Here is a 22,661-nt window from a genome sequence, read left to right as displayed (position 1 = left end):
GGAGGACCTCTCTGTTATGTATTTGTCACTTCTCACTGTCCCTGAATGCATCTTCCACGCTGCCTCCACTGACCAAAACAACCACGCGCGGTTACAGTAGCTCCACCATGGATAAGTTAAGGTTTATTTACTACTTTAGACATGTGAAACAAGCGGTGACGGGCGCGGGGCAAGTGACGACAGGACTGTTTTGGGGATTACTATACAAAGGAAGTTTTTATTTCCAACTGGAGATAATGATCGACCAGCGAGTGAGAATCATGGATAAAGAGGTGAAGAGCAGCGAGTTCTACGACGGATCCCTAGAAGATGGAGTGCACAGTGAGTGTAGTGTTTTTATGTTTATTCTGTGGAGTAAAGTCGGCCCTTAATGATAAGATAAGATAAGATGATACTTTATTGATCTCACAGATGGAGAAATTGCATTCGATGAGAGCGCATCCGGCAGCAGCACCCATTCAGTGCGCACCACTCTTTTTTTCTTTGGTGAAAGATGGTTGTGTCGCGGCCGCCATCTTCACTGTTTTGGTCACAGGAGGAGCACTGGTTGATGGGAAATCCGTAGACGATGACCACGGTGGTGGAGCTCTTGCGCTTGGCCACGATGTACTTGGCCACACAGGTGTAGTTGGCCGTGTCGGACAGACGCGCCTGCTTGATGATCAGGTTGTGTCCACGGTGATGTAGAAGTTCCTGTCCTCGGCCGGGTCCATGATCTCGTTGTCCTTCAGCCACTCCGCCCGCATGACCTTGGAGGATGGAGAAACTGTAGCTGCCCTCTGTCTCCTCTGATCATCTGAAACGGTGCACTGCCTCCTGGGCTTGTCCCCGTCTCAGAGCGTGGTGTCCTGCACTGGTCAGCTCCACCTCGTCCTTCCTCTTCCTCCTGCACAGCTCCCTCCACAGTCTATCACCATCTCCTCGTTGGTCCCTTTTGTTGTTTCCTGTAGCTCCTCTTGTGACGCCTCCTCCGTGCTGCAGGTGTGGGTGCTCTTGGTGCCTCTTCACTGTTCAGTGTCTCAGAAGAAGATGTTTGTAGATCTCAAATGGGTTTAGCTGATAAGCTAGCAGCTTGTTTACCTTCAAAAAGCTTCTTTCTTCAGGACCATTTTGGACTCTCAAAGTAAACAAATCCACCAAACCTCCACAAAAACACGGTAAAGACGTACAAAAGTGTCCAGAAAAACAACGCGGTTCGCTGAAAAAGGCAAACAATTCAGCTGCACCAGGAGAGAGGGAGGTCACTTCCTGTTTTCACGTCGCCATGAATAATAATGTGCGGCTATTGCACTGACTTATCTGACATGAAGCGCGTGCGTTTGTTGCTATTGTCTTTGTCTTGATAGATTCAGTCTACGTTTGATGTTACACAGTGACAGGAGCATAACTTGGTTGGGGTTGAACTGGTGTGACTGTCCCATACACCCTGAAAGACCTATTTTATTCCACAGTAGGCTATATGGGCAGACCGATACTGAGCTGGTCTACTTGTAACCCGATTTGGCAAGAGCCCAATGAGTCAGGGCAGAGCACTCTCTGCACCGCCGCCACCCGGTGTGTGCAGCAGGCGGTCTTGTCCACACGTCTTCCTGCACGCCTGGTCAGGACTCCTGCAGCGCAAACGTCCCCATCTTGCGGGATTTGCGGGCTGGAGCGGGGCAAAACGTTGCAGATGCGGGCGGGAATGAAAATTGCAATTGTTTGCGGTATGCCGGCGGGAGCGGGACTGCACCATGCGGAGGCAGGTGCGGGGCTGAGGACTGAAACCCCACACACAGGACACCACAGGGGGAGCTTTACAGCGGGATGGCTTTTCTAAATGAGATGTAAATGAGCCCTATTGTCACTCCCAGAGAGGTGAGAACAGCCCAAAAGTTTAGAGGCCGATTCTTCTCTTTCACATATTTCCACTTCCTAAATTCAACTTGCCACATCTTCTCCACATATTATCAAACAGGCTATGTCCCGCTCAAAATACCCCAAAACCGAGTTGTGTCCCCCGTTCTCTTTATGGGTCACAAATATTTTAGTGTAGGTATCAGAAAAAGTATAGCTTAGGTATTGAAATCATGAGATGTGAAGAACAATCTGAGACAATGGCGTGGATTAAGAATATTTACTGGGCGAAAAGTATGGAACAAGTTTCACAAAGAACAAACATAGACATGGGGTTTATATCCTATTATGCAAATGAGGTATGTACAGGGCGGATCCTAAAACATGATTGGCCGGCCCAAATTCCAAGTAAAAGCTGCTATTCTAGGTGGGGTTAGTTGAGACAGACCGTCTGGCTGGACAGCTATGTATAGATAGAAAAACACATTCCTTGTCCTATAGGTTTACCAGTAATTTCCACTAACGTAAGCATAATACACGTTGCACACTCTTAACTCAACACGCTGGCATGCTTATTCATTTATGATATAATTGAACATAGTAATAATAAAATTATGATTTCAGGTATCATTATCGTAAACCAAGCAAGGTTAAAGTACTGATATCGTTAATAGAAGGAACGGTACCCAGCCCTAGTCACATCCGAGACGCCCAAAGGAGTCACGTGATCAAACCTGAGGTCAGAACATCAGACGACATCGACGGCCTGTCCTTTCATGCCACTTATTGTCAGCCAGGAGGCCACTAATAAAGGTTTTCCGGGTGAAATCCTGCTTTCAAAGGTGAACCAGAGGCTGCGGCGCGAGGAGGGGACGGCGCTGGATGTGAGAGGATCCAGTCGTAACACAATGGCACTGACACACAACACACACCAGGGGCCAAATGACAAACAATTGTCTGTGAGATGAGCTGAGATGGGGCCACACACCTCCCTGACCTCGGGGGGGAAGCAAGTCGGGTTCAAAAACAGGCCAAAGCTTCTCCAGGGTGTTCTCGGCTTCACACACATCAGTGACGCTGAGAATATTTAACCTCTTTACCCCCACTTTAACCGAGCGCATTTTCTCCAGTTCAGTTTTACCCAAATCTGAAAGCTCCTGGACTGGAGCTCACAGTCTAGGCCACTGTAACGCCTCATTTGAAAGTCTCTTTTTCGTAGTATTTTTGTCGCCTTTTTTCCCTTTTTTTTAAACTGTTTTGTTGCTTTTTCATCACTTTCTTATCGCTTGTTTTGTTGTGTTTCTGTTGCATTGTTTGTTGTCGTTATTTCATCACTTGCTTTGTTTTGCTGCGTTTGCTGTGTATTATAAGTCCAACTGACTAAGGCGGGCGTTAAGAGGTTGAAAAGTTCTCGTCCCAAACCCCCGATGGCGTATGATGGACGACACCGGCATGTTTCAGGAAGTAGTGCTTCACTTTGGGCCATCGTTTGAATAATCGTGATTTCAATTATGACAAAAATAATTGTGATTTGTATTTTCTCAATAGTCGAGCAGCCCTACCGTAGACGCCGCAGCACTTTCTGATCAAGCCCAGGGAATCACACGCAGCAAACAGGAAGTCAGGCACCAGACAGGGAAGAGACTCCGGTGAATTTTCAGAATAAAATCAGCTACGAACTCACGCTAACTTGGCTAATGTAAACAACGCGGCAAAACAGACAGACACAGGGGAGCTGTCAGAGGAAACCGGAGGATATCTGTGCACCCTGTATTTGGATAATGTGGATTTCTGAGTCCAGTCCAGACAGGAGCGGCTTAGAGTGGATTAGCTACACTTCTGACAGCGAGTTGTGAGTTTGATCTTTCTTTTTTCTCGTATTTCTTTATGTACAAGGTCGTGAACCTCGTGTAGTCGTGGCCTGTGACGGCTCCGCACTGTACACAGGCCGTACATAAAACTGGAGTCAACCTGAGTAACAAGTTTACTAGAAAACTGTACGATGTCGTTGCTTTCACACCTCACGTCTGACCGGGGGTGACCTTGTACAATTGTTTCCAACATAACTCACATGTTTCAAACAATATGCCTTTAAATGTGATCCCCACGTTTATGTCTTAACATTCATCTTCATAATAAACAAACCTTGGATGGGAAGAGCTCACACCTAGCATCTTGCGACTCGAGCTTGTGTACACACATTCACACGCGCTGCCCAATTACAGCTCAGACCATCTGTCTTGCTCTTTTCTCACAGCCTTCCTATAGGAATTCATTAAAAGCCTGTTCCGGGAGCGCGGTGTGGTTTAGCCGCTGTGGCTGCATATTGGTCACATGCTGTAGTAATGATGCTGGTCAGTCAAGTGGAAGACGTCTCCCAGATGCTCCCTCTCTTACATGTCTCCTCTCGGGAGGTTTTTTTTTGAAGCGGCAGAGCGGGCCTCTCGTGATGAAGCTGCTCTGGGTTTGTCTCACATTCAGACGAACTGAATATGTGAATTCACACGGAGAGAAAACGCTTCTCCGCGGGCTGTTCCAAAATGTATGACCACTGCCCACACACTGTAATATAATATTCTATTATCACAAAAGTTTTTGAAAAGGTTGCATTCAGTCTTAACATTATGAAAAGCTCATCATTGAAAGGCACATTTTCTTTAAAGCCAGACAATAAGATTTTGAATGCAGTAACCAATCATTTAGTACCTTACATTTATTTACATGTAATTGTAATGATTGCTCATGAAGATGAACCACAGGGAGCACATGGCCACATAAACAAACCAGCATGTGGCCTTTTAAAGGGTCCTAAACTTTTGATCTGCAATTTCAGTGTCATTGTCTCACTCCCATTTCTTCCTGTTGCATATTGAAGTTCTACTTGGAACCTGGTTAAGATCCAACCATGAGAAATGTGATGTTTGATCGGGACTGTATTCACAACTGACTTAGGCCAACATCAATAACACCACAGCAACACCTGTTTAGTCCTTTATAATCATTTGAAATGTAATTAAAGACAGCCCACATGGTGATTTATATCATTTACAATAAGCTTATTCTGACATATTTTTGTAAATAGCCTAAATGATTTAGTGCTATTTGCTCTTAATTGTGTTTTAGTCAGTGCTTGTGAGAGAAGTTCTTGCCCAACTTTTTGTCTCCGAGGGCCAAAATGAAAAAGTGCCTGTGGGTCGCGGGCCAAACACGGCGATGTCAAGCATGAAAAACACATAACTGCAAATTACAAAGTTACTTTATTTTATTTATTTATTTATTTTTATAGCATACATTTGCATTTGATTCTATCTATGCAAATGGTAACTATGGCAAAAGCCAAGTTTTAGTAGAACAAAATCAACAATTGTAGCAATTTAGTGCAAAAAAAAACACTTTACCTCATTCGTTCACTCAAAGAAAATGCCAAATTAGATCATTTTGAAAGTGTCAGTTCAGCATCAATTCTTTCTTTCAGTGAAAGGGCAGGTGAGCACGCTCTGATGTAAGAGCCGACTGTCAGTCAGCATCCACTGGTGAGAAGAGGAGTAGTGTCGCTAAACTTCTAATAATTTGGCTATTAAAAAAGGCTATAATGACATTACGTAGAGGCATAGAAGCTCTCCTGGATAAAGAACAAAGGCTCAGAAGTGCACACAGTCTATGGCTACGTAAACAAGCCAGCATGTAGCTATAAAGAGTCAGTGTTTAAACTGCTCCACACATAAGTGGTAACTGAAGCCAACAACACTTGCGGCTGTGCGTACAGTCTGAACCCTTTTACAGAACAGTACAGTAATAGCCCCGCTCTGATCTCTGTCACAGGTTGTATCCAAGGCTAGATGTTATGAGTTTGGTTCCTAATCGTATTCATATAACGTTTGCTTCAGAAGCGTCATATGTAGAGTACGGTACCAAAAACAACAAAACGATTTGCAGATAAATTGATAATGCTGTCTTCCACACTAGTGTTAGTCCATGGACTCTTCCTTCAGAATACGATGTGAACGTTGCTTATTGTGCACAGCGGTCCAGACCTCCGTGCTCATGCCTGCTCGCTCTATCGCTCTACATCCCCCTCCTCCTTTGGGACTATTGATGTTTTCCCCTGCACTATTAGTTGGTTAATTCCACCAGCCCGTTTCTTGGTCTGATTGAGTGTAATCATGTGAACCAGAGCTGTTTCCCTCTTCCTGGAGCCCTGCTGTGTCTACGATCAATCAGTCCTACATGTCGCCCCACTAGAGGCCATCGCCACAGGGCCGAGCGCCGACAGGAGCACATACGTTAATGAAACATGTGCTTTAATGACATTAGGAACATGCAGAATGAACATGAGGGCTCTCAGGGATGTGTGGATGTGAGCGCATGTTTAAGTGCTGAGAGACGGCTCGCCAGTAAAATGACCACAGCGTTTAATATATTAATGGATTATTCAATCGTGTACAAATGAAATGAAAACATCCTAAAGTATGCAGACCACTAAGCTGAAAAACTTTCATCCGTTAGCATTAGCCACCAATCATAACAATGATGAATGATCCAGATGTTTTCAGCTGTTGTCAACCATCAACCACATTTAAGTCAAATCCTAGAAATCATCAACGAGTGTACAGATGTTTGGAGGTTTTACTTACAAATTAGCATCTAAAAGTGTCCTCTGAGCTAAATGCTAACTCAAATCAGTTCAGTTCCATTTTTGTGGGTCATCCAACAGCCACTAAACATCATCTTATGATATTTTAGTGATAAAGAAACTACAGAAATGATATAAATGTTATGAAAAGGACAAAACATACTTCGCCATACTTTTGTATTGGACCTGGCTTCCCTATTCATTTGTATGGGGACAAAATGCTTAATGTCAACTGTTCCGGGATTTGACGCCCAACATAATGTATGTATTTGGAGGAACAGGCTCAGAGATAAAGGTATTTCTGTGATTACTATGGACTCAGTGACTCAGTGTAGCTGCTGTAGCATGTGCTACAGGAACTTCAGATCACACTTTGAAATACAGCATTTAGGAGTTTACAGAAAGATGAGGAGTTTTACGGCTTCAAGGCAAATAACAAAGAGGAGCTCCACATCAAAGATGAAAACTGGGTTTGGCTTTAACTGGATTGAGTGTTACAAATAAATATTTAAAGGTAATCCACATACACTTGTGTTGCAGGTCTGACGGGAAAGCCCAGAGCAGGAGCTCCAACAGTCCCTCTAAAACGACCCCACTTCTCTTCTGACCCGAAAGCGTGTCCACTGCCAAACATGAAGCTTATGGAAGGTTCCAGCTGACCAGGGACAGAGCCAGTCAGAGGATGCACCAGACATGGTCTGGTACCAGCCAGGCCACTGACGTCCACCTCCCACACCTGTATTTATTTATTTATCTGGTGGACAGCTCTCGAGGTGGAGAGTGAAACATTGGCTTCTTTCTAAATGCAAGTTCACCTTTTCAAAATAGACTGAATCACCGGGATGATGAGGAGTTACATCTTTAATGTAACCCTAAATAAAACGTGTTGGGCTTTTAACCAATACATTAAGTATTTTCCAGGCATGTGACCTTGTAATGGTTACTTTTAACCATTACAAAGTATTTTCCAGGCACATGACCTGGAATCATCAGCTTCATTCACACAGTTTAAAGCCACCCTCAGCCGCTCCATTTTACCGGCCGGAATCGCTGCATTCCATCAGATCCACAGCACCGGAGGCTGTGAGGGGGGGAGGTCTGCACTGTAAACTTAGTTCTAAATGGAAGTATGTTCTAAAAGCAAAAAAAAACAATAAACAGACTTACATGAATGCCGCAGTTTAGTCTCAAAATGTTTACTACATGTTTTATTTATGCTGATAAATGTGTGTTTCACACAAGATTAATGAGACGTCTGCTTCTCATTGAATCTATGATGAGAGCAGCGTGTGGAGGGGAGTGAGGGGGGAGGAGGGGAGGAGGGGGCAGAGCAGGGTTTACAGACATCTACTGACATAAATATTCAAAAAGACATATCTGAGGGCAGCTTTAATAATCCAACTGTACGTTGACAAACAAACGCTTGAGTTTCCACACACACCTGAAACCAAAAGGTCCTTCACCAAACTGATCCTTTTTGTAAAATCCAATCAGACGAGCTCAGTGTAGCTGCGGTAAGTACCAGTCTGATGAATAATGTTTTCAGAAGCTGCAGGCTGTACTATTTCGGCAGCTCCAGGCATTGGAGGGGTGGATAGGTTTAGGTCAGATATCAGTATCGATATGGAAACAGCCAAGGGAACAAACACCTCATGGTAGTCCTCTCTGTAAGAGTAATGGTTATATTGGTAATACCTGGTTGTAGAGGGCACACACGTGGAGGGCGGTGTTTCCCGAGGCGTTCTGAGCACTCATGTCGGCGCCATAGAAGAGCAGGTGTTCCAGATGCTGCACATGGCCGTAGCGACACGCCTGAAGGGAGAGAAGGACAAGAGTTGATGACAGTTTCACCAATGTCTTCATCTATGACATTATTTATCCAGGGATGTGACATGTGCCACTTATCTCTGCAAAGTAAACTCCAAAATCTTTCTTATTGCCATTAGCAGCTTATAATGAAGTCATACTTTGTGGACTGGCAGTTTATTGGTTTATTCCTCAAACAAATGATCTCATTTGTGCGGTTTGGCATGGGAATAGATCACACACTTCACATGCACAGCCACACAGAGCAAACCTTTGATTTAAATTTCATCTGGCAAGAATGACGGCTCATTCAGCCCCTGGTTTCACGCCTCTGGAAGCAACGCTCTTTTCATCTAATCTCTATCTATCTGCTTTTCTTTGCCTCCCACTTCGGTTGTCCTGTGTCATTGTGACTGGGCCAAACAATTGTTCTCTCTGCTGTGGGTGTTATACGGGGCTAAGCGTGTGTGACAGAAGGGAGATTGTGCACAAATGATCCTAGGACGGTCGCTGCTTATCGGAGCGTCCACAGACAGAGTTAATGTTGGAGAACAATGACAATAGTGCAGTGATGAACAACATTACACACGTATGACCTCCACAGTTATCTGGACACATCTGCTGGAACACAGACCCCTCTGCTCTCCACAAGAGGGTTGCAAAGGGGCGGCGAATACTTTCCATTGGAACTATAGCTCGGATATTTGGGGAATTTGCAAAAATTGCTAGAATAAACATGATATTTTAGCATTGTTTTGGTGAATAAACAGTTGGTGAACTATAACTACATATTCATTATGTTTTTGAACCATAAAACATGTAAAAAGTATGAGGAGTCACTCAGATTATGACCAATAGGAGCAGTGGGCGGGGCCTGTGTCTGACACAGAGCTGCATTAAACAGAACAGACCAACGTTATAGACTTTTAAAACAATATAATATTGTTATACTGCACACACTTGATGAATATATAAAATTAGTCTGTTCCATTTCCAAAAGCTCTTCTTTGTATTTCAGTGTGGAACTATCAAATAAGATTTGAGTTAGAGTTAATTCCCAGTTTATAAATGAACACATTACAACACATTTTAAATAAAAATAAAAATAATAATAATTTAGGGGAGAAAAAACAAAACAAGTAAAAGTGGGTCTAAAATAATAAATTAAAAAATTGGGGAAAATGAGGCCGGTGCATCTTTCAAGAAAACCATGATTTGATCCAGGACACTGCTCCATCGCTGCCATCAGGCCACTACATGGCTCGCCGGTCAAGGCCTTCGCAGCAAAGCAAACTAAATCCTTCTCTGCTCAGTGTCTGGAGGCTGTGGCACAAAAAGCTGATCACGAATATATAAACTGAAAAGAAGAGTAAGTTTCCTCATGGTCAGAAAACTGTTGTTGCCTGCTCATCATTTTGAGTCAGGTTGGCATGTGAGGTTTGTAACTTGTTTTTGAACAGGGATTTTTGCACGCCTTTATTACACATACACTGAGATGTTGTAGGCGTTGGAACAGCAGCAGGCAGTAAATCTGCTTTCATTGACCTTTTTTCACGCTTCCCAAAAAGGCCTAACACAAAGCACTACAAAGTCAAAAGCTTATGTAATGTTGACAGAACAAGGGGAGCCTTTGGCCTTCAGCGAATGGACAATATGCTGCGTTTGCTCTTTTATGGCAGAAACCAATTTCTCCACGCCATATGCTCATAGGGTGAGTGGACTTCAGACGACGCTACTGCTGCAAAGCTTCAGAAAAACCATGTGTGGATTTAACAAGCAACGCTTTCCACTGCAGGAGTATCCAGCGACCGGATAATCCCACCATCAATATTTATTTTTTCTTCTGCTTTTTGTATGGTCGAAATGCTACATGATCTCTCAAGCTGCCATGAGGAGCTGTCATTAATAATTCATTATTGTCACATGTTGGAAGACTGCAGGTCGGTTACGTCGGTAAGTGTTCTCAGTTCAGCACAGCAGGGTTGTCAAAAAAATCACACGTTTACTGTTTGTACTTGACTCATGAATATATTGGGAAGAATTTTAAAGGCCAGATCCAGCCTGTAAATAGTTTATATTGTTGATACACAGTTTCAGCATTTGCCTATGAATATTGCAGATGATTGAAGAACTAGAGATTAAACTAATGTATTGTTGAGTGTTCTGTAATGTAGATAATACAGGGCAGATGGAAAAAGAGGCAGGAGTTTTCTAGCGAAAATATAGTTTATATACAGCAGGTAGCATCAGTATCCGCTCCCCATTAACCTTAAATATATTGAGTTGAAATTTTACGTGAAGGACGCACATTAAGTGACTCACAATTTTGAAGTGAAATTAAATTTATACATGATTTTTGGGGGTTTGAGGGTTTGCAAAATTACCCATACCCCTTTCCTTTTAGTGCAAAGAAGTTTCCTGATGATTTCTGAATGATCACATGTTGACCCAATGACTAAATAGAGTCGACCTGTGTGTGTTTGATCTAATGTCAGTTCAAATACAGCTGCTCTGTGACGGTCTCAGAGGTCTGTTAAGAGACTGTTGTGGAGCAGAAGCATCATGAAGTCCAAGAACACACCAGACAGGCCCGGGATAAAGTTATTGAGAAGTATAAAGCTGGATTAGGTTATAAAAAGATTTCCAAAGCTTTGAAGATCTCTCAAAGTACAGTTAAATACTTCATCCAGGAATGAAACAGTGTTCAGGTGTTAGTCCTGAGCCGCTGTGGGCCGACCTGAGCAGCATGTTGTTGGAGGTCGGGGAAACCGGAGTGCTGCCTTCAGTCTCCTCTGAAACGGCGCAGCACCTCCGGGGTTTGTCCCTGTTTCAGAGCATGGTGTCCTGCACTGATCAGCTCCTCCACCTCCTCCCTCTTCCTCCTGCGTAGCTCCCTCCGCACCACAACAGTCTTTCACCATCTTCTGTCCGTTCTTCTGTCCCTTCCTTGTTTCCTGTAGCACCTCCACTGTGCTGTGTGTTCTGTCTCCTCTCTCTGTTCTCCATGTTTTTCTGAGCCAGGCCAAAGTGCTGTCTGTCCCAGGCGCCTGCATGCGTCATGTGGGAATCATTCTGTTTACCAAAAGTGAAACCAGGTCTGCACTCTTTCAGCTGTGCTCTGTCCATTAAGGCTGCGGTCCAAACTAAAACAGCTTTTATTTAGTCCAATTAGGTTCATGAGGTCTTCTAGTAATGATGACAATATGTTCTTACACCTGTGTGTTATTTCATACCTGACAGTTTCAGCTACTACAGCAGATGGTGCCGTTTTCCTGCTACTACAAGACACAGACTGTTGCCGAAACTGTGTGAAATACCCCCCGTGAAACGCAGAGCACAAAGTTTGTGGTTGTACACTTGTTGTATGAAGACAAATAAAGCACCTTATATGTTCAATAGCTTTTATATCATTTGACTACAGCAGCCTGATCTGTAAAAATGGTGGACTGCAATTTTCCATCAAAGGCCAAACATTTCAGTAAATGACCATAGACTGTAGAAAATAATGGACGTCTTATGCTCACTCCTCCCCGTTTACCAGAATGACCACGGCCGTGGGGCAATTCATGGCGGATTTACAGGCTCCCCCTCCCCAGCTCTGACGAAGCATGTTCCTAAAAAGGACATACGGGCGGGATTTTCACCGTAGACTCGGCCCTTGCGTGACGTGTAGCTCGCGCTGCTCCAATGCTAACAGTCCGAGCCTCGTTAAATACGAGATTTCAAAAAATCATATTACGAAAACCAGCCTGGTTTCATATATTGTTATTAACCCAGCGTTATCTCAGGAGGAAGATCTAGCCTAGTCTAGCGTTGAAACAATTGAAACCAGGCTTTAAAGTAGTTTTTAACGTGTCTAAAGTCCAATGCTTTTCAATGGGGGCCTAGCGGCGATATGGAGGTACTGCAGCAACGGCGGAGCAATGGCGGCCCCCACGTTTGTGGTCAAAAAGCAGGGCAGCCAGCGGCCATTGTAAATGACAGAGAACAAATAAATAACGTTGTGCCCCCCACCATAGACCATAGCCCCGAGGCCCTCTGAGAGAAAGTAGAGGGATGTGGTTGCCCCGTACCTGGTGGATCTCCTGCCAGCCGTTCTCGTCCACGCAGCCCACCTGCGCGTGGTCGTGCAGCAGCAGCTCACAGCAGTACGGGTCTCCCCCGACCATGGAGCTGTGGTACAGGGGGGTCAACCCTCTGCTGTCCTTGTAGTCGGGGGACGCGCCCAGGTCCAACAGCGTCTGTGGGCAGGAGGAGATGGGTAAGAGCGCAGACTTTCAGAGGTGAAGAGAGTCTGCGTCAGAGGAACGTTACTGTCAAACACACTGACTCATGTAAAGGGATAATGTGACCCAAGGAATAGCTTGAATGAGAGAAGAAAAGTATTTGGTGTAAAGTCACGGGCATAAATGTCTGTATTATATACGCACATGTGACAGGTTTTCATTACTTTTGTAATTATAACTAGTTTTACAACAGCACAGTAGTAGCGGTCGAAGTAGGAAAAGGGCTGAACTATGGGACAACTCCTACATATGATATGATTTTCTGGTCGGGTCGTGCATAAGATCTACACTACTGCAAACGTAAAGCAGTACTAAGTAACTTGTTTACCTTAATAAATCCTTTCCATAGTCCCTCTGGGGGTAATACAAGTGTTAATGGGATGATTGGGGGGTCTTTCATCTCCCCCTGGTGTCTCTGGCCTGAAAACCACAATTGCAACTTTCCTGCCTCTGGGTCGGTGGCACCAATACACACTAATGGAATCACGAAGAAGAGGCTAACAGGCTAACGGGCAAAGCTAACTGGGGGCTAGCGCCACTTAAACAGTATTTACAGCCAAGTTTGAGTGAAAAAATGATCTCCATTGTGTAATTGGATGAACAATATCCCTCTGTGCCTTTGCCTTTTCTGTTAGTGTAGTATTTACTCTCACGGACAATTAATGAGTAAAAAAACTCAACATGCTACGACACCTGCAGTGGCGCCTTATGGCCTCTAGGGGCAAGAGTTACTTAGTACTGCTTTAAATTAGCTGCATCGTTGTATAGGCCACATGGTTCTCTGGCTTATAGTCCGAAAATGTCGGTACACTGTCCAAACACTTTGCTTGTTTGGACACAGTACACAGGTATGGTGCACATTGTAACTATGACGACTAAGGAAACTATATCTGCTACTTTTTTTGCTTTCATTGTTTGTAAAGTTGTAATTGCTAATTTCTAACTTTCTTAACACGTTTCACCACCGGGTCACTACTTATACAATTTACTGAAGGAGGGGGACTTCAAAATATATATGTACATAGTATGTGGCAGGAAACAATATCAGGGCCTTTAAAGTCGAGTAAAAGATTAAGAATGGTAAGTAAGACTGTTTAGGAGAGGTTGTTGTATAACTAACTGTGGCTAAATCTATTCAACAATGAGGTAAACACTAAGGATGCACCGATCCGATACTGGTATCGGATATCGGAGCTGATACTGGGGAATAAAAAACATATCAGTTATCAGTCCTGAATTGATAATAGGGCTGGGACAAAATATCGTAACAGATCACATCGCAATACTTTTTACTGCAATACCAAGTATCGCGATACTTTCAATACTTGTGTTTGGAGGCATTTTTATCATCACTCCTTTGTTTTCCAGATATAGTTACACAGCATTTTTCAATCTTCACACTTCAAATGGCATTTGGTTTATAAACTGTTTTTTACACATTTTAAGGAAAACATATAACTATTATAATTACTTACTGTATCACAGATGTATCAGATCATGTTCCAATCCTAATGGATAGTGTTTTAATGATACGACTCTCACCAACTAACCCTCAGTGAATACGGACATGCTGTACCTCATATTGTACCTCCTTTAACTTTTCGATCACCGACCAAATCCGCATCTAGCAGCAGCATGCTAATGCTAGCAACAACTAATGAAGCCTGAGCAATAACATGATATTGGTCTCTGTGTTTGTACTTTAGGTTAGGCTGTTTTTCTATTACAATCTATGAATAGAAAAGCCCTTGATTCGGTCAGTAACATCCAATTTGTAAAATAAGACAGGCTTTAGTGATCTCACAAATATAGAAATTCACTTATTGCAAAAGGGGACCATTATTTCTTCACTCACAGCAGCTACTTTTAAGTACATTTTTGAGGAGTAATTACGCAGTGCAGTGTTATTACGGCGTATTTCCCCTGCTCTCTCTGCAGAAGGGAAAGTTATGAAGCAGTAACCGGCCATAGTAACTGAAGTGAAAGTGCTGCCTCAGCATCAGGCGGCCTGTGCACTCACGATGAGGGCCGTGTGGTTCTTGCTGCGCACAGCCTTGTGAAGAGCCGTGATGCCATCTTTGGTCCGGAAGTCCAGATGAGCGCCACCAGTCTTCAGGACCTTGATGAGCTCCACACAGCCCTCCAGCTGAGCCGCCAGCGTCAGGGGGCATTCTGAGGACACAGGACAGGAGGATTTATTATGCAAAAAGATACATCCATGTTCTTTTCATGAATGTACCGAGTTATCTTTTCATCTAGGTCAGACGTCTGCCACCTTTTGGATCCAAAGTGCTAATTAGACCTAAAAATAAGAACCCATTTTGATTTGTTTGTCTCTTCAGAATGAGCAGACTGAACCATGTTACAAAGCCAGGTTTAAATGAGGACAAACCACCAGGACTCAAGCCCTTCCTTAAACCTGGGGGCTCATTTATAAAGCTCATGTACAGACAAAAAGAGGCCCAAACCTTACGAACTCCGCCAAAGGTGGTATTTATATAAATCCAAGTGAACGTGAAACATGAACATGGACACCGCTTGGTGTTTTTAACCAAAGTCTGACCAACAGGTCCATTCAGAGACGCTGCGTAATTACAAACCGCTGCTTCATCACCTCCCTCGCTCAACCACCCGGACATTGACCCCTCCTCATTCATGCCACCTGAAGCGAACCGCTGCCTCAACCAACAAAACCCCGACTGCACGTACAGCTCAAGAAACAATATCTGGGTGATTCAGAGCCCACCAAACTTATTCTTCTAGTTTCAGGAAGTTTGAGCTCCGTGAACAACACTGGGAACTGTCACAATCAAGTGTCCTTATATGGTAAAAAGGAGGCGTGACCTGAGGAGGGGTCATGTGTGCACATTTCTGCTCCAGGTGGAATCAGTGAAGGGGAGATTATGGGGGGTTTTATAAATCCCATTTTTTCTTTCCATACATGAAGTTTGGGTTTTGCTCGAACATACTCTTACAGGCAGAGTCTCACATACAGTTTTTAAATGAGACCCCCGGCCTTTATCAAACCAACCATATAGCTCTATAGGGTAAGGCAAAGGGAAAGGTTTAATAGATTGAAAAGTTTTCTTCTCCCACTCTCTGCTGGTCATCTGCAGCCTGCTTTAGAAGAGTCAGTAATGAATTGAGTATTGAAAATGCTCTTTTAGAAGTCAGCTCATGTTATTAGCTTTGTTAAATATAAAACGCTCTCAAACAAAAGGGACATTAGTTCAGAAAGGCAACGAAAAGCAAAGACCCTTCTTCAATGGGCTGCACACTGCTTTCATAATCTCCTAAAGAATAGCAGGTGGTTTGGGTGAGTGGGTTGTAGTAGATGTGTGCAGCAGTGCTTACCACCACAGAGCAGTCAGCGACACATGTCTTCTGTAAAGCTCTTTGTGACTCTGTCTGTTAAAGGGGGGGTATTATGCAAAATTGACTTTTTCAAGCTTTACATCATGTTATTATGTCATTCCCTCATTAAAAACATGCCTGAAGTGTTGCCTTGGCACATTCACGTATTTTTGAGTAATCTGTAAAAACTCTGATGGCAGCCATTTTAGGGATAGGTTTGCCTGAGTCCTCCTAGGAACGCCCCCACCTCCTGGAGACGCTTCAAAGAGGTCTGCTGACTACTGCCTGGAGATACTGACTGAAGGTTATTGGGTCAATCCCGGACGGTGCGGGCTGTGTGGAGTTTCCATGTTTCTCTCCCTGTGTCTGGATGGGTTTCCTCCCAATACTACGGTTTCCTCCATCAACCCAAAACATGCACAATAGGTGAATCCTCCAGCCAAGAGAATCTGACCAGGCTCCACATCCACAGACGGGTCTGCTCCTCATGAGGCCTGAAAGGGATGGGTCAAATGCCGACGGCTAATTTCCCTTAAGTTCACCTTTCCTTTAAAGAGGGGGTATTATGCTTTTTTCAATCACATAGCACCAGTCTATATCCCAATAACCTTCAGTCAGTATCTTCAGGCAGTAGTCACCTCTTTGAGCAAGGAACATTCTAAACAATACTAAAAGTACAATGAAGTGTCCTGTTGTCTTTAAAGCCACACTGTGTAAAACATTTACCCAATAAATAAAATTGAAATACAAGCATTAATTTTACGACAAACATTTTCATCATTGAACAATACCTCATAAATATATAAACAAACATTTATGAGGCTCACCCCTCCTAAGATATGACCAGCAAACTTTACCAGGAGTGGGTACATCTCCAGCTTGTCTCCATGGAGATGTGACAAAAGGCAGTACAATTTGAGATTCAAATTCTTTGATTACCCACTGCAGTAGTAGCATTTTCTGTGTTAAGCTGGTCATTAGGAGCATGTTTTGTTTTGCCGGCAGCAGTATAGTCCAAAATGTTACGCAGTGTACCTTTAAAGGAATAGCCCACCGTTTTTACCGTTTTTACATACACGTGAAGAGCAGATATGTTCTTTGCTTAGGCCAGTTCATTTGTACCTGTCTGGTCTTCACGCGTGCCTTTAATCACGTCAGCACAACACAGACGGCGTTAGCATTTAGCCTCTCCTCCACTCCACTATAGCTCCAAACGAGGTCAAGATAGAAGCTACCAAGCTCTTCCTCGTTTTCCCTATTTAAATATGGTTACGTGAAGTGTTACACTATAAAGTATAATTACACAAAATTAAACAATGTGGAGGAGAGGTTAAATGCTAACGCCGTCTGTGCTGTGTTTACGTGACTGAGGGCACACGTGAAGAGCAGACAGGTACAAATGAACTCGTCTAAACTCAGGTAAGAACATATCTCAGTATGTAAAAACGGTGGCCTGTTCCTTTAATGTGTTTGTTTATTTTCCCATGTCAGTGTGTCCAAGAGAGCTGCGCAATGTACAGGATTCAGTGTCAGGTATTCACACTGTCAATTTTTTTTTTATTTGAGCAGTTTAACACAATCTGTTGAGTAGGGTGGTCCTTATCTCAATGAAAAAAATAAAAATGTTTTTTTTGTTGCTCCCACCATCCTATCAGGTACTACCCCATTAGAAACCAATTCCTACCAATTAGTTTGCAGATCAGAGTGTATTTAGGGTATGCTCAAGCCGGTTGAAGTTAGTAGAAAGAGAGAAATGCAAGAAGACTGTGTTGTGGCGTTGTACGCGCTCAGTATAAACAGCTGTCAAGGAATGCATTGAGGCTTTCTATCCGGAAAGACGAAGATGCGCCACACGACGTGCTCTGTATGAACAGGCCTTAAAATGAATGTCAAGTCTATGTGTGATAATTTAAATTTTACTTAATTATTATCCCTGCATATGTTGATCATGTGATGCACCGATAACACTTTTTCTAAAACTGATATGAGAATGAGTACTTTGATATAAGTACTTGCCAATACCCATATGAGTACAAGGCATTTTCTTTTCTTCATACTTTTTGAAGTGAAAAGACGGTTTATAGTGTTTCTGGGAGGAGTACCATCACATGGTATAACGTTCATGAAGCCAGGTGCCATACACCGTGCTCTTTCATGGCACGGCTGATTTACACACTAAAAATGTTAATCTTCAGATATGCTGGCTTCAAACTGACCAACAGAGAAAGACAAGAACTTGGCAACTTCTGTGTGTTGGAAGTATCAGCATACGTCAAGTCATGGTTCCTATCCCATGGTTCCCCGCAGGTGACTTGCGTCTGTTGAAGCTCCTCATCGAAATCGGCTCATCATTGTCATTGGGTGCCTTCAAGAAACTTTGTGGTCACCTCTGGTACCTAAGCGAAGAGTTGGTGGCCCTTGCCTTTTTTGATCCAGAATTTGATGCAGCTGCGAAAAGGGCTATGATTAAGCAACTAAGTCACAGTGCACCAAAGGACCCTGCAAAACGAATTGCAATCGACCAGTCCACAATCCATAATAAAAGGCTTGAGGGATTTTGGTACCAGCAACACATGCAATTTCTTTGAGATTCTTTACTCCCCAACTCTTTCCTGGCAACAAGTCCAGATTTGGGAATCAAACGCAGACTATCTGAAGAAGTGGTCCGCGAACTTCGCATTGTCAACGATACTGCCGAATGAGGAGTCGCACTGAAGCAGGAGTACAATGCCTTGATTAACAAGGATGAGAAACAGACACAGTTTGTCCTACAGGTCGTCACAAAACACCGCACACTGTATCTCGATTCAATGAAGGCAACAGTGATCAAGGGCCTTGCTTCCACGTCATCAAACGACACATAGAGCGGTGGAGCTATGAACATCTCGCAAGCAAACTATCACTGCCTATAGCTCTTTAACTCATCGACTGCCAGTCATTTTCAAATCAGAGAGCTCCCCACTGCAAGGGGTTTGTCAGGATTTTGACTGTTTTTTCAAGACCCACAGAAAATTTAGGTCTGGGTCTATTTATTTATGGTTTATTTGGTAGGGACAGTGCAAGTTAATGAACAAGCCACACCGGATTGTAGCCTTAGGCTAATTTTCATCCGTCGTCCCCCATGCGCACTCTCAAACACACTCTCATACATCCTGGCCTAATGTACATGTTTTTAGTGGTAGGGGAAACCGGAGTACCCGGAGGAAACCTACGCAGACACGGGGAGAACATGCAAACTCCACACAGAAAGGCCCCGTCCTTGGTGGGAATCGAACCCGGACCTTCTAGCTGTGAAGCACAAGCACTAACCGCTGTGCTACCGTTTTGTGTCAACACAAAACCCACCAAAAGAAAGATTAGACTCTCTTCTTTCATCTAAAAAAAGAGTATGTTTGTACCTCTTTCCATTCTTTAGTAATCGTCCGTAGAAAATAGGTGAAATCACCCAAAATGCTGTTTTCTGACCAAAAAGCTGAGAAAACAAAAGAGCAATTCTGCCACCTAGTGACTCAATAAAAGAACTTGTAGTTCTTTTATTTAGTCACTAGGTGGCAGAATTAGGTATCACAACTAAGATTTTAACTCCAGACATGCTCAAGGCTTTCCTGCAGCTGTTCCCATTGAAAAACCTAATTGACGTCTATAGACGTCACTGGCAGTCAGCGAACGGATTTCAATTGATGTCTATAGACGGCATTGGTTAATTACTGATGACTTTAACAAGCACTTTAATTGTCATTCTTGTGTTTAACAGCAATATATATTTTAACATGAAAACATGAAAATGTTTGTAATTTCGCCTATTATTGAAACTTGAGTCGCTTTGAGCATACCCTAAATATTGACCAATCATGGAGATATTTGGTACCAACTAGTTTCTACTAAGGGAGAATCTATTGGGAGGGTGGGAGGATGAAATTTTGAAAGTCAGAATTTAAGGACCACCCTACTGTTGAGCCAAGCAGAGCCTCTCGCTGAGGTGGGACGCAGTAACAGTCTTTTCTTCTTGTTTATTTATTGGTTTATTTGGTCGGGACAGTGCATGTTAATGAACATACATGGGTCTCCTACGCAGACACGGGGAGAACATGCAAACTCCCCTCAGAAAGGCCCCATCCAGGTGGGAATTGAACCCGTGCCAAGTTCTACTTGGAACCTTATTACGATCCAAGCATGAAAAATGTAATATTTTTTGGTTGCCATTTTTCAACCGGTCTTAAAGAGGGGGTATTGTGCTTTTTTCAATCACATAGCACCAGTCTATTGCACACTACAATGATGACGCAACCTTCTGTTGGTCTGTAAATGCAGTAAATTAGAATAACTAGCAAATGTCTTGAAATAAGAACCTCTGACCCTTTCCGGCACGCCCCCTCCACACGCTGTCTGTGGCATCAGTGGGGAGGGGGTTCTGCTGAGGAGCAGTGGTTGGTTACTCGGCTGGTGATGAAAGCTCGGAGGCGTGGGAGCGTTCCTAGGAGGACTCAGGCAAACCTATCCCTAAAATGGCCGCCATCAGAGTTTTTACAGATTACTCAAAAATACATGAATGTGCCAAGGCAACACTTCAGGCATGTTTTTAATGAGGGAATGACATAATAACATGATGTAAAGCTCAGGACTGTATCGCCAAGTGATTGTTATTGCAATACAAGGTGACACAATATCCATATCGCAACAAACAATATGTCACAGAATCACTGAGGTCTTCCGTTAATTGAGATTGACAAACATTTTTTTTTGTGATCAATCAATCAATCAATCGTTTCAGCTGAATTGTCTCAGACCTACTGGGACAAGTAAAGTGATCTGTTAATCTGTATCGTCCTGTTAAATTACTGTGGTTGCCGTTTGCTCAGGCTGTGCATATGACCTGAATTATTCATTTTCCTAAGTGATTAAATATTGACCCACAGAGACGGTCATTCTGAATCCATCTGCCCACAGTGAGAGCTCTCATCAGCTCTGTCCGAGAGGCTGCTTCCGCTCGGCGTCGGCCCGCTGCCCTCCGCGCTCCTCCACAGGTCGGCCAACGGGGAAATCTCTTTCATGGTGAGACAAACATTTGCATAAACATGAGGAGATTAACAAAGAGCGTAATCCAGCTTTAGCCAGCGCGCAGAAGGCCTGTTTCACTAAACCCGTATGCGCTCGCCTCAGACGGACAGCGCACAATTAAGACATCGCAGCAAAAAAACTCTTTTCCTTCACAGCTTTGGGGCCAGTTTGTTGTTTGAGTACGTGAGCCAGGAAATAGCTTCATCCGCACTATAGACGTGTTCTCGTGAAGCGACTTTCCCCCAGAGAGAGAAGGGGACTTTAAAGACTTTTAACCGAGTTCGGCTTTACCCAAATCTAAAAGGTCACATCCTATAGGCCAGTGTAACATTTCATTTGAAAGCTAAGACCAACAAAACTCATATAAATGGATCTTTTGCACTTCTTGTACATTTTTGGTTGCTCTTTTGTTACATTTTTGTCACTTTATCACCTTTTTGTCATGTTTTTGTAGCTCTTCTGTTGCATTTTCATCCTCATTTTCGTGTCATTTTTGCAGCTGTTTTGACTGTTTTCAAGAAGCTTTTAGATTTGGGTAAAAGCCAAACCGGAGAAAATGTGCTTGGTTGAAACGGAAATGTCAAAAAAAATATATACCGAGGTCCCCAACTGGCGGACCTGGGTCCAGATCCAGACCTCCAGAGGCTTTAGTCCGGCCCCCAAAGCCTTTTCATCCTCCTAACAATTATTTAAACAATATGAATCACACTGAAATAAAATGGCTACAAAGATTGAGTCATTGATCAGCTCTGCTATGTTAATAAAAACCTAAGCTCATGTTTTACATTTTTAAAGCAGTGCTAAGTAACTCTTGCCCCTAGAGGCCTTAAGCACAACTGCAGGTGTTGTAGCAAGTTGCGATTTATTAAGTTATAAATTGTCCGTCAGAGTAAATACTACGCTGACAGAAAAGACAAAGGCACACTGGGATGCTGTACATCCAATTACACAATGGAGATCATTTTTTTCACTCAAACTTGGCTGTAAATACTGTTTAAGTGGCGCTAGCCCGCAGTCAGCTTTGCCCGTTAGCCTGTTAGCTTCTTCTTTGTGATTCTATAAGTGTGAATTGCGGGCTCTGACATGGTGTCAGTCAAGTTGCAATTGTGGTTTTCTGGCCAGAGACACCAGGGGGAGATGAAAGACCCCCCAATCATCCCATTAACACTCGTATGACCTCCAGAGGGACTACGGAAAGGATTTATTAAGGTAAACAAGTTACTCAGTACTGCTTTAAGAGCCATTACTGCACATGTCCGGAGTAACCCCGGGATTCCACATCATCCGCCAGTGCGCTCAGCTCCACTTCAGTCCACCCCGGTCCTCTCCGCCAGTGTTAATATCGGGTCGTGTGATTGTTTTTGTGATAACAAATTCCCCAGAGGGAATTATCGAGGTCACCTTGTGTGAAATAGTGACAATTTCGTTAAATAAAGTCCGCTCGGAGGGTATTTACTTTGAAAATACGGATATTGTTGTCGTTCTCTTTCCCGTTTGGTGCGGTCTGAACTGTGGAGCTTGATCCGGCCGGAGCTGACGGGACGCAGACGGACCTGAAAATAGAGCTGATCTGTATTTTTATTGTGGCGAGGCGGAGAGGCGACGCAGGCCCTTCGGAGCGGAGTGGACGATGTGGAATGTTTCTGAACGTTCAACATAGCAACGCATTTGCTGCGGCGGTCGGGGCG

The 22,661-nt window shown here is 43.5% G+C and overlaps 1 protein-coding gene across 6 annotated transcripts in view; it reads right to left on the bottom strand.

Moving 5' to 3' along the window:
• The window catches only part of shank3a (SH3 and multiple ankyrin repeat domains 3a), a 420,419-nt gene that overhangs the window by 116,753 nt on the left and 281,005 nt on the right, over window positions 1-22,661 (bottom strand). For all 6 annotated transcript variants that reach the window (XR_013793457.1, XM_079567785.1, XM_079567786.1 and 3 more), the window contains 3 exons: window positions 14,582-14,733; window positions 12,349-12,516; window positions 8,165-8,281 (listed from right to left, as the gene is read on the bottom strand). Coding sequence is in view for 5 of the 6 variants with exons in the window: in XM_079567785.1 (XP_079423911.1) it covers window positions 8,165-8,281; window positions 12,349-12,516; window positions 14,582-14,733 (437 nt within the window). In the remaining variant the exon portion in view is untranslated. The remainder of the gene's footprint in view (window positions 1-8,164; window positions 8,282-12,348; window positions 12,517-14,581; window positions 14,734-22,661) is intronic.

The sequence above is a fragment of the Gobius niger genome (genome assembly GCF_951799975.1).
Source record: "Gobius niger genome assembly, chromosome: 12".
NCBI lineage: Eukaryota > Metazoa > Chordata > Actinopteri > Gobiiformes > Gobiidae > Gobius > Gobius niger.
The sequence above is the reverse complement of the archived record's forward strand: the minus strand, read 5'-3'. Positions and strand labels throughout refer to the sequence as shown.